The sequence below is a fragment of the Lynx rufus genome, unplaced genomic scaffold (genome assembly GCF_022079265.1).
Source record: "Lynx rufus isolate CCGP_SWC_20201006 ecotype Redwood Valley unplaced genomic scaffold, mLynRuf1.p SCAF_6, whole genome shotgun sequence".
Classification (NCBI taxonomy): Eukaryota; Metazoa; Chordata; class Mammalia; order Carnivora; family Felidae; genus Lynx; species Lynx rufus.
In genome coordinates this window covers 92,405,211-92,429,245 of record NW_025814878.1, presented here as the reverse complement: position 1 = coordinate 92,429,245, position 24,035 = coordinate 92,405,211, and the positions used below count along the sequence as shown (strand labels likewise).

The following is a 24,035-nucleotide window of genomic DNA, read 5'->3' as shown; positions in this document are numbered from 1 at the left end:
AATCAGGCTGCTTTAAGACTAACATAGTGTCTGGACAGCAGATTGGAACACATTTGCCACATTGGGCTGTCCTTCAAGTGTCACACATTTAAGAGGACCAATGATATGCTGAACTTGTTCCAGACAGAAATTCAGAGTTTTAGTCCACAGAGTGGGGTGAGCTCCTTTATAAGGGCAGTACTTCTAAAATGACTGTGTGTACATTTATACATTCAAACAGAATTACTCATTTTTCCTGTATTTCCCATAACTTTATACATTATTTTTTTAGCGAAGCCACATTTTTCATAAAACTTATTGAAAAGGCTCCTGGTTTGCAGACAGTAGTGTTAATAAATTTTTTTTTTCATTGATTTGTTACTTTTTCTGCTACTGGGACAAACCAGAACAATGTGGCTTCCAGAAAAGAATCCATATGAAAGACCATATGAAAAACTGTATCTTAATCTGGTTCAGTAATTTTTATGATGTTAGTTTCAAACGGAACTACTCATTAGCAATTATTCACCAATGTGAAAAAGAAAAGAAAAGAAAAGAAAAGAAAAGAAAAGAAAAGAAAAGAAAACAAAACAAAACAAAACAAAACAAAAAACAAAACAAAACATTTCGAGGCACCTGGCTAGCTACCTCAGTCAGTGGACCGTGTGCCTCTTGATCTCGGGGTTTCGAGTTTGAGCCCCATGTTGGGGGTAGAGATTACTTAAAAGTAAAATTTAAAAAAAAGAAAAGGAAAGGAAAAAATTTCAACTAATTCAGGAGCTTCAATGTAGAAAAAAGAAATCCTCATGAAAAACAAGTAGAAGAGCCTTCATAGTTAGATTATTCACTTTCAAGATATATACAATGAAACTTCAAGGTAAAACTTTATTATGTGATTCCCTTAACAAATGTGAAACTGGGCAGAACAGTCCAGGCCTTTGTACCTGAGTGCAAGTGCTGCAAGATATCTGAATAAAATTTAACAGTAATGACTTTTTTCCTCTACTGGTCCCTGAAAAAACAAAGTGACAAACCACCCCGCTTGTTTGTGATCAGGCAATTTTCAGCACTTATATGACAGTCCTAGTAAATAAAGTCAGCCTGTTAGTGTTAATGTTAGTTTAAATCTATTTCTCTTTCTCTTAAAAAAAAAAAAAAAAAAAAAAAAGAATCCAGTGAAAAATAGTATGGGGATACCATCTAAGTTGCCAAAATGGAAAGCTGAAACTAAAACACTGTTTCTTCAACCAAGGCAAATATTTGCTCTGCTAAAAGAAAACAAGACTGCAAGCAGAAATTTCCCTCCTGTCTTTTGAGATTTTTTTAATTAAATTAGCAAATATTTATTGTTTAGCAACAAATGGAATAGCCCCAGGGTCTTCATTAAGCAATTTACAGGGAAGCAAGGCATTTTATTTACACCTATAAATTTTCGAATGACTATATGTGTACATTTCTAATAGACCATAAAGGCTGCTTATTTTACAATGTGAACAATATGGAGAACCAGTTTATTAGACCAAATTTTAATAAACTTGTTTACTGCTCACTCAAGTAGCAGAAATTGACTTCAAATAAATTGTAGATAATATTACCATCCATAATTGCATTCTAGGAAATATTCTACTAGGTTTTATCAGTGGAATCTAACCACTGACCTACTATAATTCTTATTATAGTAGAACCAGTATTTCAGAAATTTCCAACAAGACTGTGAAAGACATTTAAGATTTTATTTATTTAAAAAAATTTTTTTAATGTTTATTTATTTTTGAGAAACAGAGAGAGACAGAGCACAAGCAGAGGAGGGGCAGAGAGAGAGGAGACACAGAATCCGAAGCAGGCTCCAGGCTCTGAGCTGTCAACACAGAGCTCCATGTGGGGCTTAAATCCATGAACCATGAGATCATGACCTAAGCCAAAGTCGGGTGCTTAACTGAGCCACCCAGGCACCCCTAAAGATTTTATTTTTTAAGTAATCTCTACACCCAACGTGGGGCTCAAACTCAGAACTCTGAGATTGAGTCGCACACTCCACCAACTGAGCCAGCCAGGCACCCTAATAGTGAAAGACATTTTAATTGGCTATCTCTATTCCCGAAAAACGCTCTAAAACAATAATGGCCAGCATTTTACTGAACACACTAAGTGCTTCACATGCAGTATCTTCTCTAATCCTGACAACAACTGCATCATCTGGGTATTACCATCTACTCCATTTACAGTTGAGAAAACTGAGGTAGAGAAAAGTTACCTGACTTACCAGGGCTTACCCAGCTAGTAACTGTTGGAGCTGAGACTCAAACCAAGGTGGTCTGACCCCAGAGACTGCATTGCTAGTTTGCCCTATCACTGGTGCTCGTATACAGTTCGGGCTTCGTGAACTCAAAATATGCATGCAGTTTCACCAAAAATGGCTCATATACCACAACTGTCAATAAATAGTAGGTTTTAACTTCTTAAACATTTCTCCAGTCTCTGACAAACTACTTTTGTGTTTATCTAGAGGGTTTCTTTTAAGTGGAAATAGAGGCTTAAGAAAGGCAAAATGATAAGTGAACCTTAACTTCAAGGACATCCTTTTACTCCCTTCCCCCGGCTGAGGATCTTATCACTTTTCCTTGATTAGCATTTCCTTCCATTTTGCTTTGCATTATTCATAACACAGCCCATATTTTCCCACCCCCAACACCTGGAGGGTCTAAACTAATCTCACTTCCGTGGGGGAGGTTTCCTACTAGTTCTTTAAAAGAAACAAACAGGTGTTATTTTTTTTCCCAAGGCTGATTCCTAATGACCTGATGAGTTGCTTATTTTAATTGCACCCAAATCACCAACCTACGTGCCTTTAATATAAAAGGGTCATTATGGCCACTCAAGCCAAGCAATTAGAACTGTTGAAGAGTGTCTGGGATTCCCAGACCCCGTGAAATACACACATTTTAGCAACTTCTGACAATTGTGCATATTAACATGAGGCAAAGGACAATGAACTTCTCTGAGGTTAAAACAATCACAATGGTGTGAATTCAGGCTATAAGTCTGCACATCTTTTAAGCGAAAGTGCCTCCCCCTATTTCCACATTGCTCATTTGGTTCAATTTGCAATTAGAGAAAGAAAGCAACAAAAAGATGCTACTTCGTGCAGGTTTAACAGGCAAAAATATGTACAGTTTCTAACTCAGATGATGGCATGTACTGTGAGAAGGAGAGACCTGTTTTGTTTTGTTTATAAAGCTCACCATCACTGTTTACTAAAGCTGCCTTGTTCTCCTCAGATATTTCCTAAAAGTAATGAATGGGCCTAATTCTTATAAAAAAGCATACTCTCTTCAGAATGTCAATGCTTGCCAATCTGTAGAGTCAGATGCATACAGTCCTCACTCATTTGTCCATAATAGAGGCAGTTTGATGATTTTTCAAACAGCAATATATACTACTCAAATTTATAAAGGGTTCTGTCATAGGCCTCCATGATTTCAAAATTCAGTGACACATATTCTCAAAACTGTTACTATCATATAGGATAACCATAAAAAATCTAACCACATCAAATCAGAACTTTTCTAAAAACTATGTTTAAACAGGGTGGTTACAAAGTCATGCCAATTACTAGACATCTGCATGCTCCCTTCCCTGTCCTTTTCAAACTAATTCTTTTCTATGTTTTCTTGGATATCTTTTTTTTTTTTTTTTTTAAGTGGGCTCCAACACGGGGCTTAAACTCACGACCCTGAGATCAAGACCTGAGCTGAGATCAAAAGTCAGTTGCTTAATTGACTGAGCCACCCAGGCACTCCTAGACATCTTTCCCATCGATGTTTGGAAGCCAATATACTCTGCAACAGTGACCTGACTCACAAAGTCCCTACGCTTTTTTTGAATTCCAAAAAGCAGGCTATAACATTATACAGGAGGTAGATCTGTATACAAACAGCCCTAATGCCGGGCAAAAGGTGAAACATCTTAATAGAAATTTACTTGGAAACAAAACATTCAGTTATTTAAAATCTAATTTAGCCAGGTTATTAAGAAACAAAGCATCAAATCTATACATGTAAAAATTACCACTTCGTGTTCAAGACATACGTCCTACCCTGTCAACTTGTGGGTGTGGGTATGTTGAAGGTAGGGACCTGGAAAGGAGTAGCTGTTAATAAAACAAATTGTATGTGACTATAGGTATGTCTAAAAAGACGGGACCGAGGTCAGATCACGTCCATTGTTTTAGATGGTGAAGAGACACAGAATGGTCCTTGGTCTGTTTATACACCTTAAAACAGTACAAAATGTGTGGCTAACATCCGAGTCTCCAGATATTTTTGCACCATCTCTTCTATATTGCAGAGACGAATTATTATTGTGAAAACAGAAAACAAATATTTTAGTGCCAAACTGTACTCTGGTGCTAATTCCAAATATTTATAAGTGAGCAAAGTTATGAAATGACTTCAGTCATAAATTAGCTCCTTTATAAACTTGAAAATTATGAGTTTAGAAACATGTGAACAACCAGAAAATATCAATGGCATTAGCATTAGCTGTATGACTTATTGGTAGTAAGACACTAGGTCTTCCTCTCTCAGAAGGAAGACTGGAAGGACAGAGATCATATTATTTACACACTATTTCTTCCATGAGTTTTTCCTGTATTCTTTCAGAAAATCTTAAAATTTTCTATAATGACTGTGTCTCTCTCTTTCTGCCCCTCCTCCACTCACAGTCTCTCTCTCAAAAATAAATAAACATTTAAAAAAATATAAGCTCAACCTGTCATCTTGCCCTTTTTATGCTCTTACTTCACTGAACTAACCACCCACAGTCAACCTCTCAAGAAAAATCGTACTCCAAGAGTACAGAATAGTAGTCTTGCTATTTAGGGAAATCTTCAGTGCCAATTCTGAAATGTGGATATAAGTTTTGGGGAAAAAATCCAGTGTTTTCATACAGTTGAATAAACTTCACAGATAAATGCATTTATCCTCCTGTAATAATGAGGCATACAGATTGTGCCGAACTTTGAAAACTGAAGTCATGCAAATACATTCCTCAGGCATGAATGCTCTCCCTCACAAAAATTTCTAAGGCAGGCCTTCCGCTATCATTGTATTTCATCAGCTTTTGTGATTCTAGAGCATGGCCCTGAAATGAGGAGTGAGGCATTATGCCACATAAATTATAATATAGAACTATATAAATTACACTTTTACAGCAACCTTAGAAAATTAATTTTGGATGCTCCCACACAATCTGCTTGGTTTGTGGCTCTGGTGTTCAGCATGTATTAGTAAAGGCTTAGTTATGTGCCTTCCAGAGCTCTGCTCTGAAGTACCCTGCAATAGCACACTAATCCTGTCACAGAAGGTCTGCAGTAAGAGTCTGATGACTTAATGTAAATAGTCCGAGATAGTCAATAAAAGTTCATCAAAACACATATTATAAATTTCTATTTCCAGGACCCCACTCATCACCCAGAGTTTTCTGAGGGAGCTGTGGTGAGGGCTGGGTGCCTACAAAACTCTCTGGAACTCTAAACTTTGCATGAGTCACAGACAGGTCAGAAACAACCCTTCCCGCCGCCCCCCCCCCCCTTCAGTCCAGAAAAAACACGACATCACCAACACGACTGTTTCCTTTTTAGAAAGAACACAGCCTCTCTTTGCCATTGCTGTATGTAAATGAATAGTCAGTGTGGACTTATGTGATAACTCAAAATATTTACTCACATACAGATTAGACTTAGCCAAGGCATAAAATTAGCATTAGCAATTCACATATATGTAAGCGAAAAGCACTTTGTTTGGAAAGCAGGGCTGATCTTCCCAGTGACCGATTTGGTAAGGGTATAAATCTGGGCTACAATGAGGCAGATGGCTGTTAACAATGTACAGATTAGCCTTGCCCTGCCTCGCACTCAGATGTCGAAGTAACCCAAAATCTTTTCAAATCCCTCCTTTCATTTTTGAAGCATAACAAATGAATGGAAACACTATTAATAGAAATCTTTGTTCAGGTAAAGGCTCTGAGAACAACTGGGGGAAATTTATTGCCTAGACAACAAACCGCTTGTCCCTACCTGCTGTGATCTCAGAATGGCCGCATCGATCTCCTCCACCTTTTGAGTGATGGTGTCGCTCACTAATCGGTAGCGGTCATTGTCCTCGGCCACCATTTTTTCCAGTCCTTCCCTCGCCCTCCAGGGTACCAACTCCAGTAAAGCACTGCTCACTTCGTTAAGGGAGTCCAATAAGGCTTTGCTGTCCTTAGCTTCCTTTTTCAGTTCCTGAAAACAGAATTCAGAAAAGATACAAATCTGTGGGTAATGCTTAAGAGTTAGAACAGGCTTTTCCTTTAACTGTCCTCGGGGCTAACATCCTTTGCAGGTCAATTATGCCAGGCATGGGTCCCTGAGTTTCAGTTAAGTTCTAGAAACCTTTGCTATTTAGAGCTATTTTGTAAAAAGGAAAAGTGTTTCCTGAGGAGTTCCAAAGAACAATTCATTTGTCAACACGGCAAAGATTTTATCTTTGAACTTTAATATAAATGTTTAAAATTTGGGAAACAAAACCAAGCAGGTTCACATGTATTATTCTTTGCTTTCTGGTAACCTCTAAGTAATCAGGTACTAGGAAAGTAAAATAAAGAGTAAAGTCCAAGCCAGAACTAAGTGACCCTCAAAATGAGAACGTAGTGGCTTTAAATCATCCCTGTTGAATCATTACAGGCTCAGTGAGCCTGACCTCCCCGTCTCCCTTCCACCCACATGTGATCATACTTCAGGGATGATAAAACAGAGGCTATCTCTGAAAAGAAAACAGCATGACAGAATACCACTTCTGCAATATAAGTAGAAAAGCTACCTCATGCTACGCATCTATCTTACATAAATATTGTTGTTCTAAGCAAATTATGTGTATCTCTGAAACAATGACTTTTTTTTTCTTTCTGTTTTCATCATTCTGTCTCTTGTGTAATAAACTATACTCCCAACCATAAGACTCTGGAAACAAATTATAAATGCAGGGCTTTCATCTCTGGGCTCTTCGAAGTGTTACACAATTGATCTCCTGCCAATTTCTATTGGGTCCCCATCAAGGCATCCTTCAGCATATTAGTAACGACACGAGACTATCACCCTAAACGGTAACAAACGGATCCAAAATGCGTAAATAAAAGCCTACTTTTTGTCTCGCTTGGGCTTGGCTTGCTGCCTCTCCCGTCAGAACCTGAGTTTCGTATGAAAGTAATTCCACCTCCACTTTGTCCAGCCAGGTGCAGAGCTCTTCACGTGTGGAGTGCAGGCGCCTGGCAAGCTGCAGTGCCTGCTCCAAGGTCTTGGCTACATCCGTGCTTAATTTAGTAATGTCTTTGTACCTTGCTTTAATGGCTTCCAATTTATCTTGAATGATTAAAACTTCATCACCTAAAATTTCAAAGGCGTGTTATATCTCGAGAAAGCAAAGAAAAGCTAGAGGGAGGGTTTCTTCAGATATTATTGTACACTGATGAGATTTTCTCAGGGAGGGGAGGGAGGAGAGACATTTTTCCAAAGATGATCTGACCCAAGAGAAGCCTTTTTCTAGGTTTTAATCCTTCCCGGGATTTCTGGCAAATCTAAACAGCTCTGAAAATGCCAATATAAAACCGGAAGGGGCTACAGTGCCTGCAGTTATGGGAAAGCACCACCTTCACAACTAACTATATGGCGTTTTCAGACTTCAAGCACAGGAGCTAAAAACTGCTTGGGTTCCAACACTGACTTTGCCACTCGTTACCATGCATAAGATCCTTAACCTCTTTGTGCCCTTGGTTTACTCATTATTACACAGGGATGAAAGAATCTACCTCATAAAGTTGTGATAAAAATTCAACAAGTTTATAGTTGCAAAGCGTTTAGACCAGCGTCTGGCATGTGCATATGTATGTGTGCAAATGTGTGCGCATGTGTGTACATGGTACATGTGTATGGGATGTGAATGTGTATATATTAAAAATAATAAACTCATCTGCACTATTCCAGTAGGTCCTCGCTCTCCTCTACCTCATTTTCAGACACCCAGAGAAATTGCATCCTGGGCTTCAGACTCCTGGTTCAAGGTTCTAGACACTATAGTGAACCCCTCGCAACTCACAATGAATGTTACTGGCCCATACTTCAATACAGATGCTAACTGGACACAGGTACAGTGAAACTTTCTTGTGGCCAAAGGAATTACTAAAACGAATTAGTCTGTATCTGTTTTCTTAGTAAGTGTAAGCATGGAGAAATGAAGTGTGTGTATAGCCAGAGAATTTGTCACTGAACGCAAACTATCTTAAAATTTTAAAAACTGGTCTACAACCTGCGTACTCATGCAGAACAACTGCCTCCCGCAAGTGGAAAATGAATGTAACCCTGCTATGTGCTATGAGTAATACACACAACTTCCATTAGGAACTCAAGTGAGATCATGAGAAAAAAAGTGAGCTCATATCCCAAAACCCCCTTGGATCAGTCTTCAAAGAATTCTGCAGAATGAAGTCTTGGAGTGGCCTCAGAATTATAAAGGATTTTGTTTTTCTCTTATCCCTAAAATATTTAGAAAGCAATGCAAAAATGCTAATTGCATGATGATCTGATTCGAAAGATTCTCACCTGTTGTTTGTTTCAGTAGTTCTAAACCATTTAGTAATGCCTGATCTACATTTTGTTTTCTGAGTAGGATGTCCTCTTGCAGAACCTAAGACACAGGTACGGTTTTTATGTTGGGGGGGAAAAAAATCACAGTTAGCTTTGGTTAATCTTAGAGAACTCTGTGTTTCACAGAGATTTAAGTAGACACCTCCCATTTTCAACTATTAATCCCTGTTCCCTTATTTTCGCCTTCTCTTTAAACCACTATGGCCCATGTTCATCTACCCTAATTCACACGCTCTCTCCTTTTCAGAAAACAGACTTTGTGAAGATATTGGACTACCTGTTAATTATGAGTCTTCATGTACAACAATAAAATAGCAAAGGAAAGGGGGGAATCTGGCTATTGGATAAATTCAATCTCTTTTTAAAGTGACTCCATTAGAAGTAATCTGTATATACAGGCAAAGTCTGTTTTTTTGGGTATAGCAATTCCCCTAAATCATAAGAACATAAAATAATCCAGAAATGAGAAAGACTTAGAAAATAATGACAAGTGAAATGAAAAAACAAAAGAAAAGAAAAGAAAAGAAAAGAAAAGAAAAGAAAAGAAAAGAAAAGAAAAGAAAAATAAAAATACCCGAAGTTCAGACTGCTGCTTCCATAACCCCTCAGGGCTGTAATCCTGGACTGAGAGCTTGCTCAGTTTGTCATGCACTTCATTCAGCCAATTCATCAGCTCAACTTCATCTTCCCCAAAAATCTTAGCATTACATAAGGCCTGCTGGAGGAGCTCAGACCTGCTGTGACTTTTCTCTTGAATCTCAATGTACCACACTTGAGAGGAGTCTAGTTTACTTTGCACCATATCTTTATCCTCCCTGGAGCTCAAAACCTTTAAGGATTGGCCAATGCTAACAGCCTGGTGTAAATGTTTATTGTGATTGATGATGTCATCTTCTAAGGCCTAAAATAAAGTTTAAGAGAAACAAAAAGGATGGACAAATAAAAATGAAAACATAAATCAAATGAAAGAATGGCATTTGAAATGGGCTTAGTTTACAATTATGCATAACACAACAGTACATAACTCAAATTTATGACATAAAACCACAAAGGAAATGGAAAACTGAATCTTACTAACGTGCAATGGTTATCTTACTTTGTGCTGTGCAATTTGTTCCTCAAGTTTAGACGCTTGGGTTCCTATGGGCTCACAGTTCGCCAGCTTCTTTTCTATGGTTGTAAGCCACTCATTCAATGGTTCTAGGGTTTCATGAAATTGCTGTGCTACCACTGAGATACCTTCCAACTGACGATTCCTATAAATGTGCCAAGATAAAGGTCATTTAGGGATGAAGAATGTGTGAAATAGTCAACAAACTTCTTTACTCAAGCTCCTGCATTCTAAACATTTTTTTGTGGAAAACAACTAAGGTTAAAATTAAGATCTGTCACATTTAAAGCACATGCTAAAATAGCTATCCTATTAAATAAAATTAAAGGTGAAGCACAGGCCAATCCCAAGCAGCTAAATCTTATGAAACTCTTAAGAAATCTGGTTACAATAATAGCTATGTAATAATAATAATAGTAATGTCATAATAACAATAGCAGCAATAATAATGACAATGATGACAATAAAAAAAACTTATTGAACACACATGCTGTGCCAAGCCTCTGTTTTAAGTGTGTTATATATTAATTAACTTCAATCAGAGCACCAGTTACTGTGACTTCCTTAATCAACTGGTCAAAATTGGACTCAAATTTTGAAGACCATCTGTAGCTCCCCCCATAGTGGAATGAATAGTGACTCCTTCTAAAGTAGTGTGTCGGGTCTATTCCCTCCCAACCCCCGCCAAAAAAAAAAAGTACAGTGTCAGGTATATTTCCCAAAAGCAACACTTAATATTTTATGGATTAAAATATCATGAAAAAGGATTTCTTTAGACTTTTACTTATTTGAATACACTTTTATATAGTTTGAAATGCTCTTAAAAAACACATTAGTTCTTCAGTTAAAATGGTACCATGTAACTGAAAACCTACCTTCCGCCACCCTCAGTTTTTACCTAGGGCAAGAGATTGTGCCGGTCTCTATACAGAGTACCTGACTCTGTACCAGATCCTGGGACCAAGAGTGGTTGTCATAACTTTTTATCATGCATAATTCTTAGGGAGTTGCATGATTTAAGAAATTTGCTTTCTATGGAGACCAAGGGAATTCTGGAAAATTGGCACATGCTACTGAATATAATTTCTGTGTATATCATAAACTACACATTTATATATCTCTTAAAACTTTCAGATGAAACATATTTGATCTTTAAAAAAATGAATATAATTATTTTTGACTTCTAAATTATTACTAAAATTCTTTTTTTCCTTTTTTAAAAATTTTATTTTAGAGACAGAGAACACACACATGTAAGCATGTAAGAGAGAGAGAGAGAGAGAGAGAGAGAGAGAGAGAGAGAGAGATCTCCAGCAGGCTCCATGCTCAGCACAGAGCCCAATGCAGGGCTCAATCCCATGACCCTGGGATCATGACCTGAGCCGAAATCAAGAATTGGACGCTCAACCAACTCAGCTACCCAGATCCTCCACATTCTTTTTTTCTAAATTCAAATATTCAATCATCTAGAATCAGTGAAAATAAACTATTTTGTGACCATATTTAGTTTACTGTGATTTAAATTGTGAGTGACTTTATTAATCAGCATATAAATCATAATATGACCACTATCCTTCTATTTAATACCACTGTGAGGAAGGTTTAGGAAAAGAAAGCCATTGTGGTAGTAAAGCAGGGATCTAGACATTAATTCATTTCATTAATTCATTTATTTTTAAAAAGTACTGAGAGTATCTGTCATGGCAGTCAGGGTACAATGTCCTGGTAATTCCACAAATGGAATAATCTCCCGAAACGAGACTAAAGGACATGAAGCTTTTAGCCTCCTTAGGAGCATCTCATTCTATGGTCATACAACTATAAACTATAATTAATTCTACTCCAGTATTCAAGATTAGACAAATCCTCTTCTCTTCACCATTGTAGTTCCAAAGAAGGTAGCAATTTATGGAGATAATCATTCTGTTCAGTGGTTCGTCTAGTTTCAACCCACCCAGTCTATGTGGCTGTGGTTACACTCCAGTGTAGCTACTACTCAACACAGGTCAATGTGATCCCAACATGGAGAATGAAAAAAAAAATGTAATCAAGAAACATGTTGAGTGCAAAAGCCCATTACATGCTTCCATAGCACTCTATATTTTTGCTCTGAAATATCACATTTGTCATTACTTTTCAATGGCTATAAAACACTGACTGTACCCTGAGGACAGAAATGATCTGTCCAGCTCACCTCTAAAGCCCAAGGCCTAGCTCTATGCCTGATGCACAGTGGGCAGGCAGTAACTGCATTATTAATAAATAAATGAATTACTCCTGAGGGAATTATTTTTATAAAACCAAGTGTTGAGATGTATCTGGTGACTACAAGACCTTACCAAGGGAGGAGGGAGGAGAGCGGCACCACAGCCCTTGCTACCTGTTCACATACATGATAAACGTAGGAAAATGACAGTTTGAAGAAAAGCAATATCAAAATGCAAAACATCAGTAATTAAAGACTTTGCTACTTCTTCAAAAGACCGGAAGTATGTAAGTTACCGTGTTTCAGCTTTATTAAGCAATGCCTCCCATCTACTGTCCAAGAGACTCAGCTGCTTCAGAATCTTTGCTTTGTCTGCAGGTTCTGCTGTTGCAGCAATTTTTTCTCCTTCACGTTTGATTACCTCCACAGTCGATTTGCGGTCATCCAGCAATCTTTGGAGAAGCTTGACACAGAACATTAAATACCAGAAGCAAAAGGGGAGGCGGGAGGGACAAAGAAATAATTGTGTTATCGGAATGGAAAACACAGTCTAAGTACTTTTGATATGTGACAAAATACATATTCTGTATAGATTCACATAAAAAGAAGTAGGATTTTAAAAATGGCTCATTTTGTTTAGTGATTCATTACTATTGTGTCAGACACTGTGACGGGGGCTTTTCATAGCAGATAAAACTAATATTGATAAGCCCGCTAAGCCATTCACTATTAATTTTTAATATAAAATAATAGGGTAGAAAGTGCTGCTTCAGTATAAGTCCACTGCACAGAAAGCGCAAAATTCCCATTACTGTAAAGAAATGGGGAATACCTTAAACATTCAACAATCATGTCCTTTTGAGACAAGCTTAAGATATTATAAATCATTACTGTTTTCAAAACCTCTCCCCATGTTAAATCATTATAGAGAGGGAAGTTGAGACTCAGACCAACTTCACAAGCCAGTGATGCTAAATCTAGATAGAGATTCTGGCCTCCCTTTACTAGGTGGGACTAGCTCCTACAATCCTTCATTAGGATAGAAACTAAAAAAGAGACTTCAAGTATCATGTCCAAAATGAACGGGGAATGGAACAAGTCAGAAATCCCCCAAAGCTGGCTAAATAAGACTAGTATTTCAGGATTTAGAGGCAGAAAAAAAAATGCAATTTAATTCTAAGAAGCATTTCAAAAAACTCAGAATGGAATGTTTGAAAGAAGTGGCCAGAACCCAGGATTACTTTGCTCTCATCTAATCAAAACAATTATTTCATGAGCAAGTGCTATGCATAGGCACTGGTCAAGAGCAGTGAGGAAGTCACAGGTACGTAAAACGCTAAATACTTCACTGATTCCTTATTCTGACCCTGATGGATAATTAAAGATTAAAGAAATGTACAGTTACCTACAGGTAACAAGCTAAGACAGCACCCTCTCCCTTTCACTTTGAGACTGCCAAATCAGGTGGTAAGAGGAACCAACATGTTTAAAAAGAAGAGGAAGAAACGCAAACTCTCTTGACACAGGTTAGAGTCATTAGAAAATCAACGAACCACAGGTGATTGAGGCAGTAGAGAGAACTCATTAAGTGGATTACTTCTGATAAACTTTAATAGCAAAGCCTCTAGCAATTAAGAAAGCAAAATCCACATATAGGTCTTGTTGGTTAAACATAGTTCATTAACTTTGGGAGAATAACAAAGGTTTAAATTAAATAGTGAATGGTAGCAATTATATTGCCATATATAATATTATACATCCTTATTACTTTATTACATTCTTATTCTTTATTACTTTATTACATATTATGAATTACATACTATTTAAAAATCATTTTTTACGTTTATGTTTCTTTAATCCTTATCTCCAAATCTATTTCTAATAGGTTAATTCCCAACATACTAGAGTCCTCAAAGAATTTTTAGAAATAGTACTGAATGTCAAAACTAAATTAAGCCTCTTAATCCATTCCTTTCTTTTTAAGATTCCACACGGGAAAAACCTTACCAATGTGCTGTGTGCTAGGCCCCTCCCATGTGCCATTTCAAGTCATGGCTGACAAATTAGTACTGAAAATGTCACTAAATACGTCCTAACTGACCATCACCATCTGGAGCACAAAATGGTTTTTTTGGTATGTTATCACCCCTTCAGCAAGTGTGTCTTTCTTTCCAACTTGGTCCTGTATTAGTAGTGTCAAAAGACACAACACATTCTTTAGCATATATGAATCAAATATTTGCTTCTTTCGTACAGGCTGAGCCACAAGAAACGGCCTGTATTTAATCTATAAAAAAAAAAAGGAGTGAGAAATACAGGGTGCTAGTTATGGAATGAGTAAGTCACAGGGATAAAAGGCCAGCATGGGGAATATAGTCAATAGAACTGTAAAAGCATTGTATGGTGATACACGGTACCTCCACTTTTGGGGAACATAGCGTAACATATAAATTTGTTGAATCACACTGTATTCTACACTTGAAACTAATGCTACATTGTGTGTCAACTATACTTTTTTTTAAAAAAGGCAATTTCATACAGATCAATCTGCTATGTAAGGGAATGACGACATTTCCGCCCAAGTTACCTTTTCAGTGAGTGAAATCTTCCTTGACGACTCTACTGGAAACTGCATACATACCCACCCCCAGACTCCACTCCAGCACTTCCTGTCCATCCTTGCTCTGTCACTTCCTACTTATCTCCCACCCCTGCTTTATTTATCACTTGCTAACTTTCCACCATGTACTTACTTTGTTTACAGTCTCTCCCTCTTCCTCCCTGTCCACTAAACCTTAAACTCAGTGAGGAACTTGCATCTTTTCTGTTCAGGGATCACTGCCAGCAGCTGAAACAAAGTCTGAAACCTGGCAGATGTTGAGTATATATTTGTTGAATGACTAAAAAATAATACCTAGAGCATCAACAACCAGTCAACTAGAATATCCTATCACTACAGAGAGTCACAAGGTAAATCTTTACTCTCATGGTTATGATGGGACATGAAACACAATACAGAAGTATCACGAACTTACTTTTTGCTCTTGTATCTGGGCCTTCACCACTTTGAACTCGGCTGATGGGGGCTTCTGGTTGGCCACAAGCTCCTCAGTGTCTGCCATCCAGCTGAGCAGGGACTCCAGGGCGTCCTGGAAGCGCCCACAGTGCAGCAGTGCCTCCTGCAGCTGGGCTGCCCGCTGAGCTACCTGCGGAGTTTCCGTTGCGACGGCTTATTTACTGGTTTCACAGAAAATGCAGTTTGCCCACCAGCCACCACTGTTCATGCTCATCTGCCTATCTGGTCACAAATTTTCTTTTCCAGGGCATCTGGGTGGCTTGGTTGGTTAAGCCTCTGACTCTTGGTCTCAACTCAGGTCATGATCTCATGGTTTGTGGGTTCGAGCCCCACAGTGGGCTCTGTGCTGAAAGCATGGAGCCTGCTTGGGGTTCTGTCTCCCTCTCCCACTGCCTCTCCCCCTCCGTCTCTCAAAAGAATACATAAACATTAAAAAATGCTTTTTCTTTTCCTTTTCACTTAAAATCTGCCCAAAGCACTGACAGTGGCCAGGACTGTGGTGGAAAGGAGTCAAAGTTTAGCAAGTAAGCCAGGAAGAAAAGGTTACCATCCCAAACGGTAATGTAAAAGATGAAATCTTTGAGACTTTGGAAATACCCAGTACATTTATGATTAGCAATGAATAATTCAAATATTTTAAGATTACCGAAAGAAACAATGTCTTATTCATTTTTATTATTATCCTTTGACTTCATATTTTATTTCCTATTGATGAATATTTTAAAACACTACATTAAAAAAACTTATAGTAGAGAGAAACAGATTTTTATTTTGCTAGGAAAATTGCCTGTGAAGTATCCAATTAAATTCTGCCAGCTCCAAGTCCTACAGGCTTTTTGGACAAACCGGACCCTTTGTATTCTAGTAAATGGAGTCTCTGTGTCCTACACAGAGATATCCTATTGCCCTTCTCACAGACCTTTTCCTTCAGGACTGAAAAAGTAGTTGGCAAGATGTTTTAAGCACTATTGAATATATTTGCACCTGACACTACATTCCAATTGTGTTTGAAGAGCACTACAGTAAGAATCAGACTTTAAAGAATGATAAACGTAGTTCTGAGATCTGGCCACAATTACCTCAGATCTCAAAGCACAGAAAACTACAAGAACAAAAACCACCACCCCCAGATAAGCACAGTTGTCCCCTAACAATGTCCTGATAATTTACGTCATGCAAAGGGCTGCCATTGTGTTTCAGCATGATCTCCTTAAGACACCAGAGCATTGTCTTCCAGTGTTTTCCTTCGTGGGCATTTAGAAAAAAGTGGGATCTACATCTCATAAATGAAATGCCATTTAGAGTTAATAGTCTATAGTGAGGGTGGTAAACCCTTAGTCCAGGACTGACAGAGAGACACGGTGGCTTTCACTTGCACAGCGTGACAAGTAAAATACAATGTAAAATTAGTTGCTGACATTTGAAAATTAGGCTTCACAGAAAAAGTGAGATTTTCAGGTTCCTTTGAAAATAAGCAGACTATTTGGCAACAGTGAACCTAGATCCCCACATGGAATGATTTGCTGGAGCTAAGTACCAGCTGTACCTTTGAAGGTGTATGTGCTCGCTCAACACAAGGTCATGAATCACGGGCCGCCTGCCATCACCCTGGCACTACTGGGCCTCTATGAAAGTCAAGTTAACGGCAGGGAGAGGTCCTATTTCATCCAGCTTACTTGTTTCATTTATGCTGCCCACTGAAGCCCTGTGGGCATCCGAGTTTGGGCTGCCGAGTTGACAGCAATATAAAAAGGTAGGCATGTTTAGGGAAGTTTAGCTACTATAAATATGACGAGTCACAACAAATGCTAGAGAATAATAATCAACAGAAATGACAATGAAGGGAATGGAAAAATTACCTTCTTATTGAGAGTCTTCCACCGTGCGTTGACATCATCCAGGTCATGCTCCAAACCCTGGGTGCTGGTGTTTTTAGCAGCACTCTGAATAAGGCCCTGACCTAACCAGTTCACATCTTGCTGTTTAACCTGCAAAGGTTCAATCTCTTCTTTTTGGAATACCTGCAGTTGGAAGAGCAATCATTTATATAAATTACCTTATCTAACAACAAATACAAACATTTGTTCAATGATCGAGTATCGGTTATCAGAGTTAAGAATTTTTGTTGGCTATTCATATGTGACAGCTACCTTATGAATAACAGTAAGAAACTAAATTTAATATAAATTCATATTATCAAAACCACTCAGGAATTTTAAAGAATGATATTCTAAGTACCTTTAATCAGATTACCTATAAAACCAAGAAAAGAGTTTGTGTCCTCTCTCTACTGCTTCATTAGCATAAACCAGATATTTTCTATCATTCCAATATAACTCTAGTAAAAACAGTATGGAAAATGCAAAGGGGCAAAATGGTAAGATGGGCCCAAGATCAGTCTTCCTGGGCATGGACCCTTACAAGCTCCTCTAAGGATAACTGCTGCTAGCTGACAACTGAAGTTTGAGACTCAAACTGGGAAAGAAGATAACTGACAAGACGATGAGATGAGCCGAGAGGCCAATCTATAGCTTGCCAGAGGAGCCCAAATACAGAGTTAGGAAAAGAGAAAAGACTTAGGCAGGCATAGTAAATAGAATAGCCATCTATTCTATTTTTTATAGAAAAATTTTTATAGAAAAATTTTATACCCATCCAGCCCCCTCAATGCCTAGTGAGATGCCAAAGGACTTGCAAGAGCACAGAGACCTCACCCCACAGACGTGCTCACACACGTGGCCAGCACAGCAACTCCAGTGACTCTATGGTCACCCCCTGCACCGCCAACCATTTTCCCACGCCCTCCCTCTGACTCTCAGTCTCATCCAACTAACAGTCCTCCAGTGCCTGTAACTGGCAAACAAATCTCATGTATTAGAGTAAAATGCAAGTTCCATGAAAGCAGAAAGTTGTCTTCCTTATAGTCATTCTATGTCCTGGACTTACCACAGTACCTAGTATGTAATATGTACCTAATAATTATTTGCCGAATGCGTGTCAGTACAGAAAAATTGTATTTACATCTCGGAGTGGATGGCATTAACTCCACAAAAGAGAATACATTAACTCTTTCATAGACATACAAATGTTTAAAACACAGGACTTAAAGGATTCCATGAAGAAAAAGAGATGAATTTAACCAAAGAAGGGAAGTTTCAGCTAGATACTAAGACATGACCGAGTTTGGGGTTTGAGTCATTACACCACAGGGCACCATATAATATACCAATAGTCCAAGTAAATGAACAGTTAACAGAATATATGGAAACATTAAAAAGGCAAGTAACAAAATAATACTTAAAAAATTACAGAGGTAGTATGGAAAATAATTTTACACAGTATGGAAAATAATGGAGAGGCTACAAGAAAAACTGTCTAGACTCTGGCCTAAGGCATGGCGCACAAGATAGTTCTGTGTTATTGCATGTATGAGTAAATTTAGGAATAGCAAACAAATAAATGATCATTTCCCTTAGAAGTCTCTCTGCTAAAAGCCCGAGTTTCTTCTTGTATATAAAATCCTCATAGACAATTTCCATACTGGCTAATTGTTTCTATACAGCAGTGCTGAATATAAAAAGTCAGTTACACATAACCAAAGAAATAAGAACTCCTCAAATCACTGAGGAAAAAAAAAAGTTTTCATAATTCTGTGGCAAGGTGGTAAAAATAGAATTTGAAACTGAGATGCTACTTCTTTTCTATACCACTTTCTAAGTTAACTACTTCTAGGAACTAAGAGCTCTGGAGAGGTTTTACTACTTACAAAAAAGAAGGAGGGACAGTAAGAAAACTGCTGCATTCTTAATTCCAGGAACTTGTCTGGTATAGAAGGATTCAGGGAAAAGTTCTACATTTCCTGTCAGATAATGCTCAGGGCAAAAAAACCTAAGATAACATTCTAGTAAATTGCCTTAACCCCTGATCTTGGTTTTAAAGAAATCAATTTTAAGGCTGCATATCGGAGTAGGTCTGGGTGAGTCGTAATTTTCTGAAGTGCTACAAAAAATATACTAAGGGTTAAAGAAGAAAACTACTAAGGAATCTGTATATTCCTAAGGGCTCAATTACTTCCTACAAATAGACTGCAAAATCCTTTACATTAAAAAAAAAAAAGTACTTTTAAGCTTTTAAACTAGTATGTCATCTCACGCAAGCTGAAGGAAAGGGCAATGCTGCCTAGAGCAATGACTTCATAGGCTGGGAAGAGGAACATTTCTGATACTGTCCAAATTCCTTATCTCTCAGTGGTAACAAATACCTATGAAGAGAGACTTTCCCCCTAATCTAACCCATAAGTACACAAACACAAAGCTTAAAATAAAATAAAATTACCTCTGAGGCAAAGTTTACCAGAAGAGCTTTGTAAAAACACCAAAATAGCTGAACTTCAATCCGAGTGGGAAGAAAAAAATTACAGGCTTGACAAACAGCCTCTACTTATTACAAGGCTGCACCCTTTACTTTCTTACCTCCTTCACCGCTCACAAAAAGTTAGCAGCTATAATGACTGCAAAATACAGCACAGCTTCTCTACTTCCGTGTCCAGAGCTACTGACAGAATTCTGATTTTCAGCACATTTTAAGTGTCCTTAATTTGAGTAGCCTACTTCGCAGACCACAACAATAGAATACTGTGTGTTTGTACCTTCATGACTAGGCCTGCTCAACCTTAATAAATACAACAGAACTACCCTTAAATGGCAGAGTCTTAAACCACAATTTGTGTAAAAGCCTCATGTTCACATAAACTCACAGTGGAAGCACTCTAAATGCAGGGGAACAGCCCAGCACCTGCACAAGCAACAGTAGGAATCTAAACAGCTGGGAATAATCATTCTTTAAAAAAGGTCCCTAATTAAGTTGTTACAGTGATCACCTTATCAATACCTGGCATCTTGTGGGGTATTAGGCAAACTCCCAAAATAAAAGACTGGATTTGATCATTATTAGAAACACTAGTGACCACTTTAAAAAGGAACCACAAACGCCCGGCATTGCAGTCTTACATTCCCCATTAATTACCTGAGCTGACTGAAAGCCATTACAGACTGTGTCCAATATTCCTGCCTGGGCCCTTGCTTTTCTGGAAGCTGCTTGCTTTCTTACTGGTATGAATTTCGGGGAACACTTTATTTGGACCACCTCCATCTCCCGGGAATAAAGGGGCACCTCCACTGCCTCTTTAGATGCAACGTTGGATTCTTCCGAATCATCTGGTGTCAACACGGTCACATTTTTTACTAAACTTGTGCTACCACAATCTGCATCGTTTCCCTCCACATCTGTGAGAGAGAGATGTAAATCCTCAGAATTTTCCAGAAATTTCCCACTTTGTGCCGTGATTTGGGATTCTCCTGATCCATAGGTTTTCCATTCTTCTCCAGTGTTAGAAATACACTGGCTTTCCCCATCTCCTGACATAATCAATGGATCACACTTTACAGTGCTCTCTTCTAAATCATTTTGCAGAAAGCAATTTTCACCATGGATTTCCCTTTGACCATTTGCACCTTTTGTTTCATCTAGTGGAGGAACATCATGCAAAATCATTTTGAAATTTTCATCAGGGTGGGCACTTCTACATGAAAGCAATGGGATTTTCTGCTCACTAATGGAATAAACAGAAAAAAATGGCCTGTATTGCTCTGCCATATGAATATCTTCAGCTGAAGATAAGCTTCTAATTCGTGACTGGTCTCCAGTTAAAATGCCCTGTTTTTCTTCCCTCTCTGCTGGAGGGCTACATAAACCAGAGTCATCCTCCTCCGACGTTAGAGAATTAGTACCCCATCTGCACTTGCTGGCCTTGGGAACAGCATCTGACATATCAGTAGGTTCAACAAAAGAGCTTTCACTTTTGTTTGCATAATCCATAAAATTGGCTGGGACAAACATTCGCCATGACCGTCTATGTTCTTTCTTTTCTGCATGGGACTTGGCTTTGGGTAATCCGGTGGTTCGAATGATATCACTATTTAGTTTGAGCGCATCAAAGATCATCTTTTCATCTAGTTTGTTAGCTTCACGACCTCTCAGCTCAAATACACTGGAAGAAGCAAGGGCACCGTTAGAGCATAGAGAACTAACATCCAGTGTTCTGTGACTGTAGGGTAAAGTCCGATCTGTAAAATGCCTGGAAGAGAGGCTACCCTTTGAACCAGAGTCTATCTGTTCATTCAGCCTAACAGTATCATAGATTGACCGCTGTGGGACATAACAGTCTTCGATATTTAGGTCCTCCTCTTCTTCACCTTTCCCTACACATGGGGGATTCTGACGTAAACAGTCTGGTCTGCTGAGTGGCTTCCCCATTTTGTAGACAATTAAAACAAATATTGCAGCTCTTGACACAGAAAATAAGAAATAAGGTAAAGCATCTTTCAAAAAAGTATACTTCTGGACAGCACTATGAAGTGTCGTCAGCATAAAGACACGCTCAAACAATATAGGTTGTGATATAGGAGGTGTTTAAGGTCATCAGTGCATCAGTCTTAAATGCAACTATCCTTTTACCTGGTTGTTTTTAAAATGATTCTTAAAAAAATAAAGTGCATTGAGAACAAAGAACAGAAATCTCCTTCCTCCCCCCTTCCCTTATCCCCCCAGGTTCCCTTTCACATACTCCAAAACACAGAAAACAAACAAACACACACACTTAACAGTGGCTCAAACACTCAAAACATTCCACTGTCAGTCCATTTCCCTTTTTAGTCTAATTTTGCATCTGAGATTTCCAGGTTAAAATTTCCAAATGAGCAAGCATTTTAACAGGCTAGGCTGAATGTTAATATCGGCAGAACTCTGGTTAACTGTAATCCACTTAAAGAAGGCTTGCAAAACTCCATCTCCTTCATAAATAAACCATGCTTCAGAAACTTAAAAGACAAACACAGGGACCATGTATTGTTCAGGTCAAGGCACAAAAACAAATCCTCAGCGAAAAATAAGTTGTCGAATGCTGTTAAGAAAGTTAAATTTTTCTTTTACTTTTTTTGGGTGTAGCTATAAATAATCTTGATTCAAAAGGCAGTTTTTCTTCCCATATTAAGCTTCTTCGAGGCTACCCAAAGGAAAAAAATAGACTTTTGGACAGCCAAGCCAGGACAATCCAGCAACCGTTTAAAGTAAACAGTTAGAAAGCATGGTGTGCTATAAACTCCCCTTTAAAAAAAAAAAAAAAGAAAAGAAAAAGAAAAAAGAAAGTCATTTCCAAAGAGTCTTATCTGATCTTCCTTAAGGCTTATTCCACCTGAGGAAACTGTAGCAAAGAAGAGCTCCGGGTTTCCTCTAAGGCACAAGCAGCGTAATTCACATTCAGCTCAAAACCAAGTCTACGCTAACCTTTGAAATTGACCAATTGTGGCCGCGGTTTGGCTTTCATTTTAGCTACAGCTGGAGAGAGGCAGAGGTGGCCGGTGGAGGAGGCAGAAAAGGAACTCCAGCAGGGACGTCCTGCGCGGTCCCCAGCTCCTTAGGGCAGTACGGTCCCCGGGAGGCATCCTCCCGAGCCAGGGCGCTTCCAGCAACGCCCTCTCTCTTCAAGCAACAGCTGCTACGTCCCTTCGCAGAGCAGCGCTCCGGGCATGCAGCTCCCTCTCTTCGCTGCTACGCCCTCCCGCGACTTAACTTCGCCGTCATCTTTTCTTTGACTCCTGGCCCCCTCTCGGGAGCCGGCGGGCTGTTTCAGGGGGAGGTACCTAGAGGCCGAGCGGCTGCAATGCAATAGCTCGGTGGTGACATCAGCGCACATCAGACCCAGTCATGGAGCTGGGGAGAGGGGCGGCTCGAGTTCAGAGATCCTCGAAATCCCACCAACTATGGAGTTCAACATGGGGAGAGATCCGAAGGGCTTGCAGAGGCAGAACCTGACACCAGGGGCTCCCCGAAGGTATCCTTTCGTCAACGCCGGTCACGGCGCTCATTTGAATATTAAATAGCGGGGGCGGAGGGGGGGAGGTAAGAAGAAAGGGACTACACAGGTCACCACCTTTCGGCTGAAACCACACCCTCATATGCTGCAGTTGCACACCGTTTAAGTAGCATTTGCGATGCAAAGTGCGGATCACTTTGGATCCAATGTTGAGTCATTCCTTTTAAAAGCCCAAGTTCAAGTCTAACTGTTCTCCAGAGCAAATTATTCCTGTGGGCACGGCCCTGAGCACCGCTGCCATGAATATCAGTAGTTACTAATAACCCCACACAGTCCCCTGGAGCTTAATGCAAGGCCCAGGCAAAGATCAAGGGCAGTCAGTAACTCTGGATATTTAATAAACAAAATCACTTCCACAGATTGTTATCTATTGAACGCTCTTTGAAAACACTGAAAATAAATTCAGCAAGAAAAACCTTAACCTCTGTAAGAAAAATTAATACTTTTAATTAAATATTATAAAATCTATCTATTCTTTAGTTTACAAAATAAGCAACATTACCAGAAGTAGCAGAGTTACAAATAAAGGTAGATTGTTTTTTCTCACTCTCACAAAACAATCATCATTTGAACATAAATGATGTGGCAGGGAACTTTTGTACTTTTAATAATAACAAAATTATTATTCCAAATATGAAATACTGTTCCAAAATTATTTTTATAAACTTAAGTATTAAATCTTTTAAAAAATCTATCTGTAACCGGAACTCTGTATGTAATAACACCCATTCAACAATTATTTGATGCAATTCAGTATGTGGCTATCATTAGGTTGGGGAAAAAAACAAAATATATACATATACACACACACACATATATAGCCATCTATAAAGAAAAATATGTATAAAAACACCTATCAGTATCACAGTATCAATGCCCATTTTTCATAGTCAAGAAGTGAAATATTTCAACAAGCACTAAATCCTATGGTACTTAAGCACAGAGGCTATTGTGAGATACTAATAAGATTTTTAAAAAAAGTGCACACGGTTTCCTTGTTTGAACGGTAGATTGGGAACTAGGCTGAGAATTAGAAGAAACCACGGGTTT

The 24,035-nt window shown here is 38.6% G+C and overlaps 1 protein-coding gene across 5 annotated transcripts in view; it reads right to left on the bottom strand.

Annotated features, from left to right (window-relative positions):
* Positions 1-24,035, bottom strand: part of DST (dystonin) — a 496,498-nt gene that overhangs the window by 63,696 nt on the left and 408,767 nt on the right. For 4 of the 5 annotated variants that reach the window (XM_047102585.1, XM_047102584.1, XM_047102586.1 and 1 more), the window contains 8 exons: positions 16,912-17,073; positions 15,012-15,182; positions 12,273-12,439; positions 9,756-9,915; positions 9,234-9,560; positions 8,615-8,699; positions 7,161-7,402; positions 6,056-6,262 (listed from right to left, as the gene is read on the bottom strand). In XM_047102585.1, coding sequence (XP_046958541.1) covers positions 6,056-6,262; positions 7,161-7,402; positions 8,615-8,699; positions 9,234-9,560; positions 9,756-9,915; positions 12,273-12,439; positions 15,012-15,182; positions 16,912-17,073 — 1,521 coding nt within the window. The remainder of the gene's footprint in view (positions 1-6,055; positions 6,263-7,160; positions 7,403-8,614; positions 8,700-9,233; positions 9,561-9,755; positions 9,916-12,272; positions 12,440-15,011; positions 15,183-16,911; positions 17,074-24,035) is intronic. The other variant, XM_047102587.1, reaches the window with a different exon arrangement.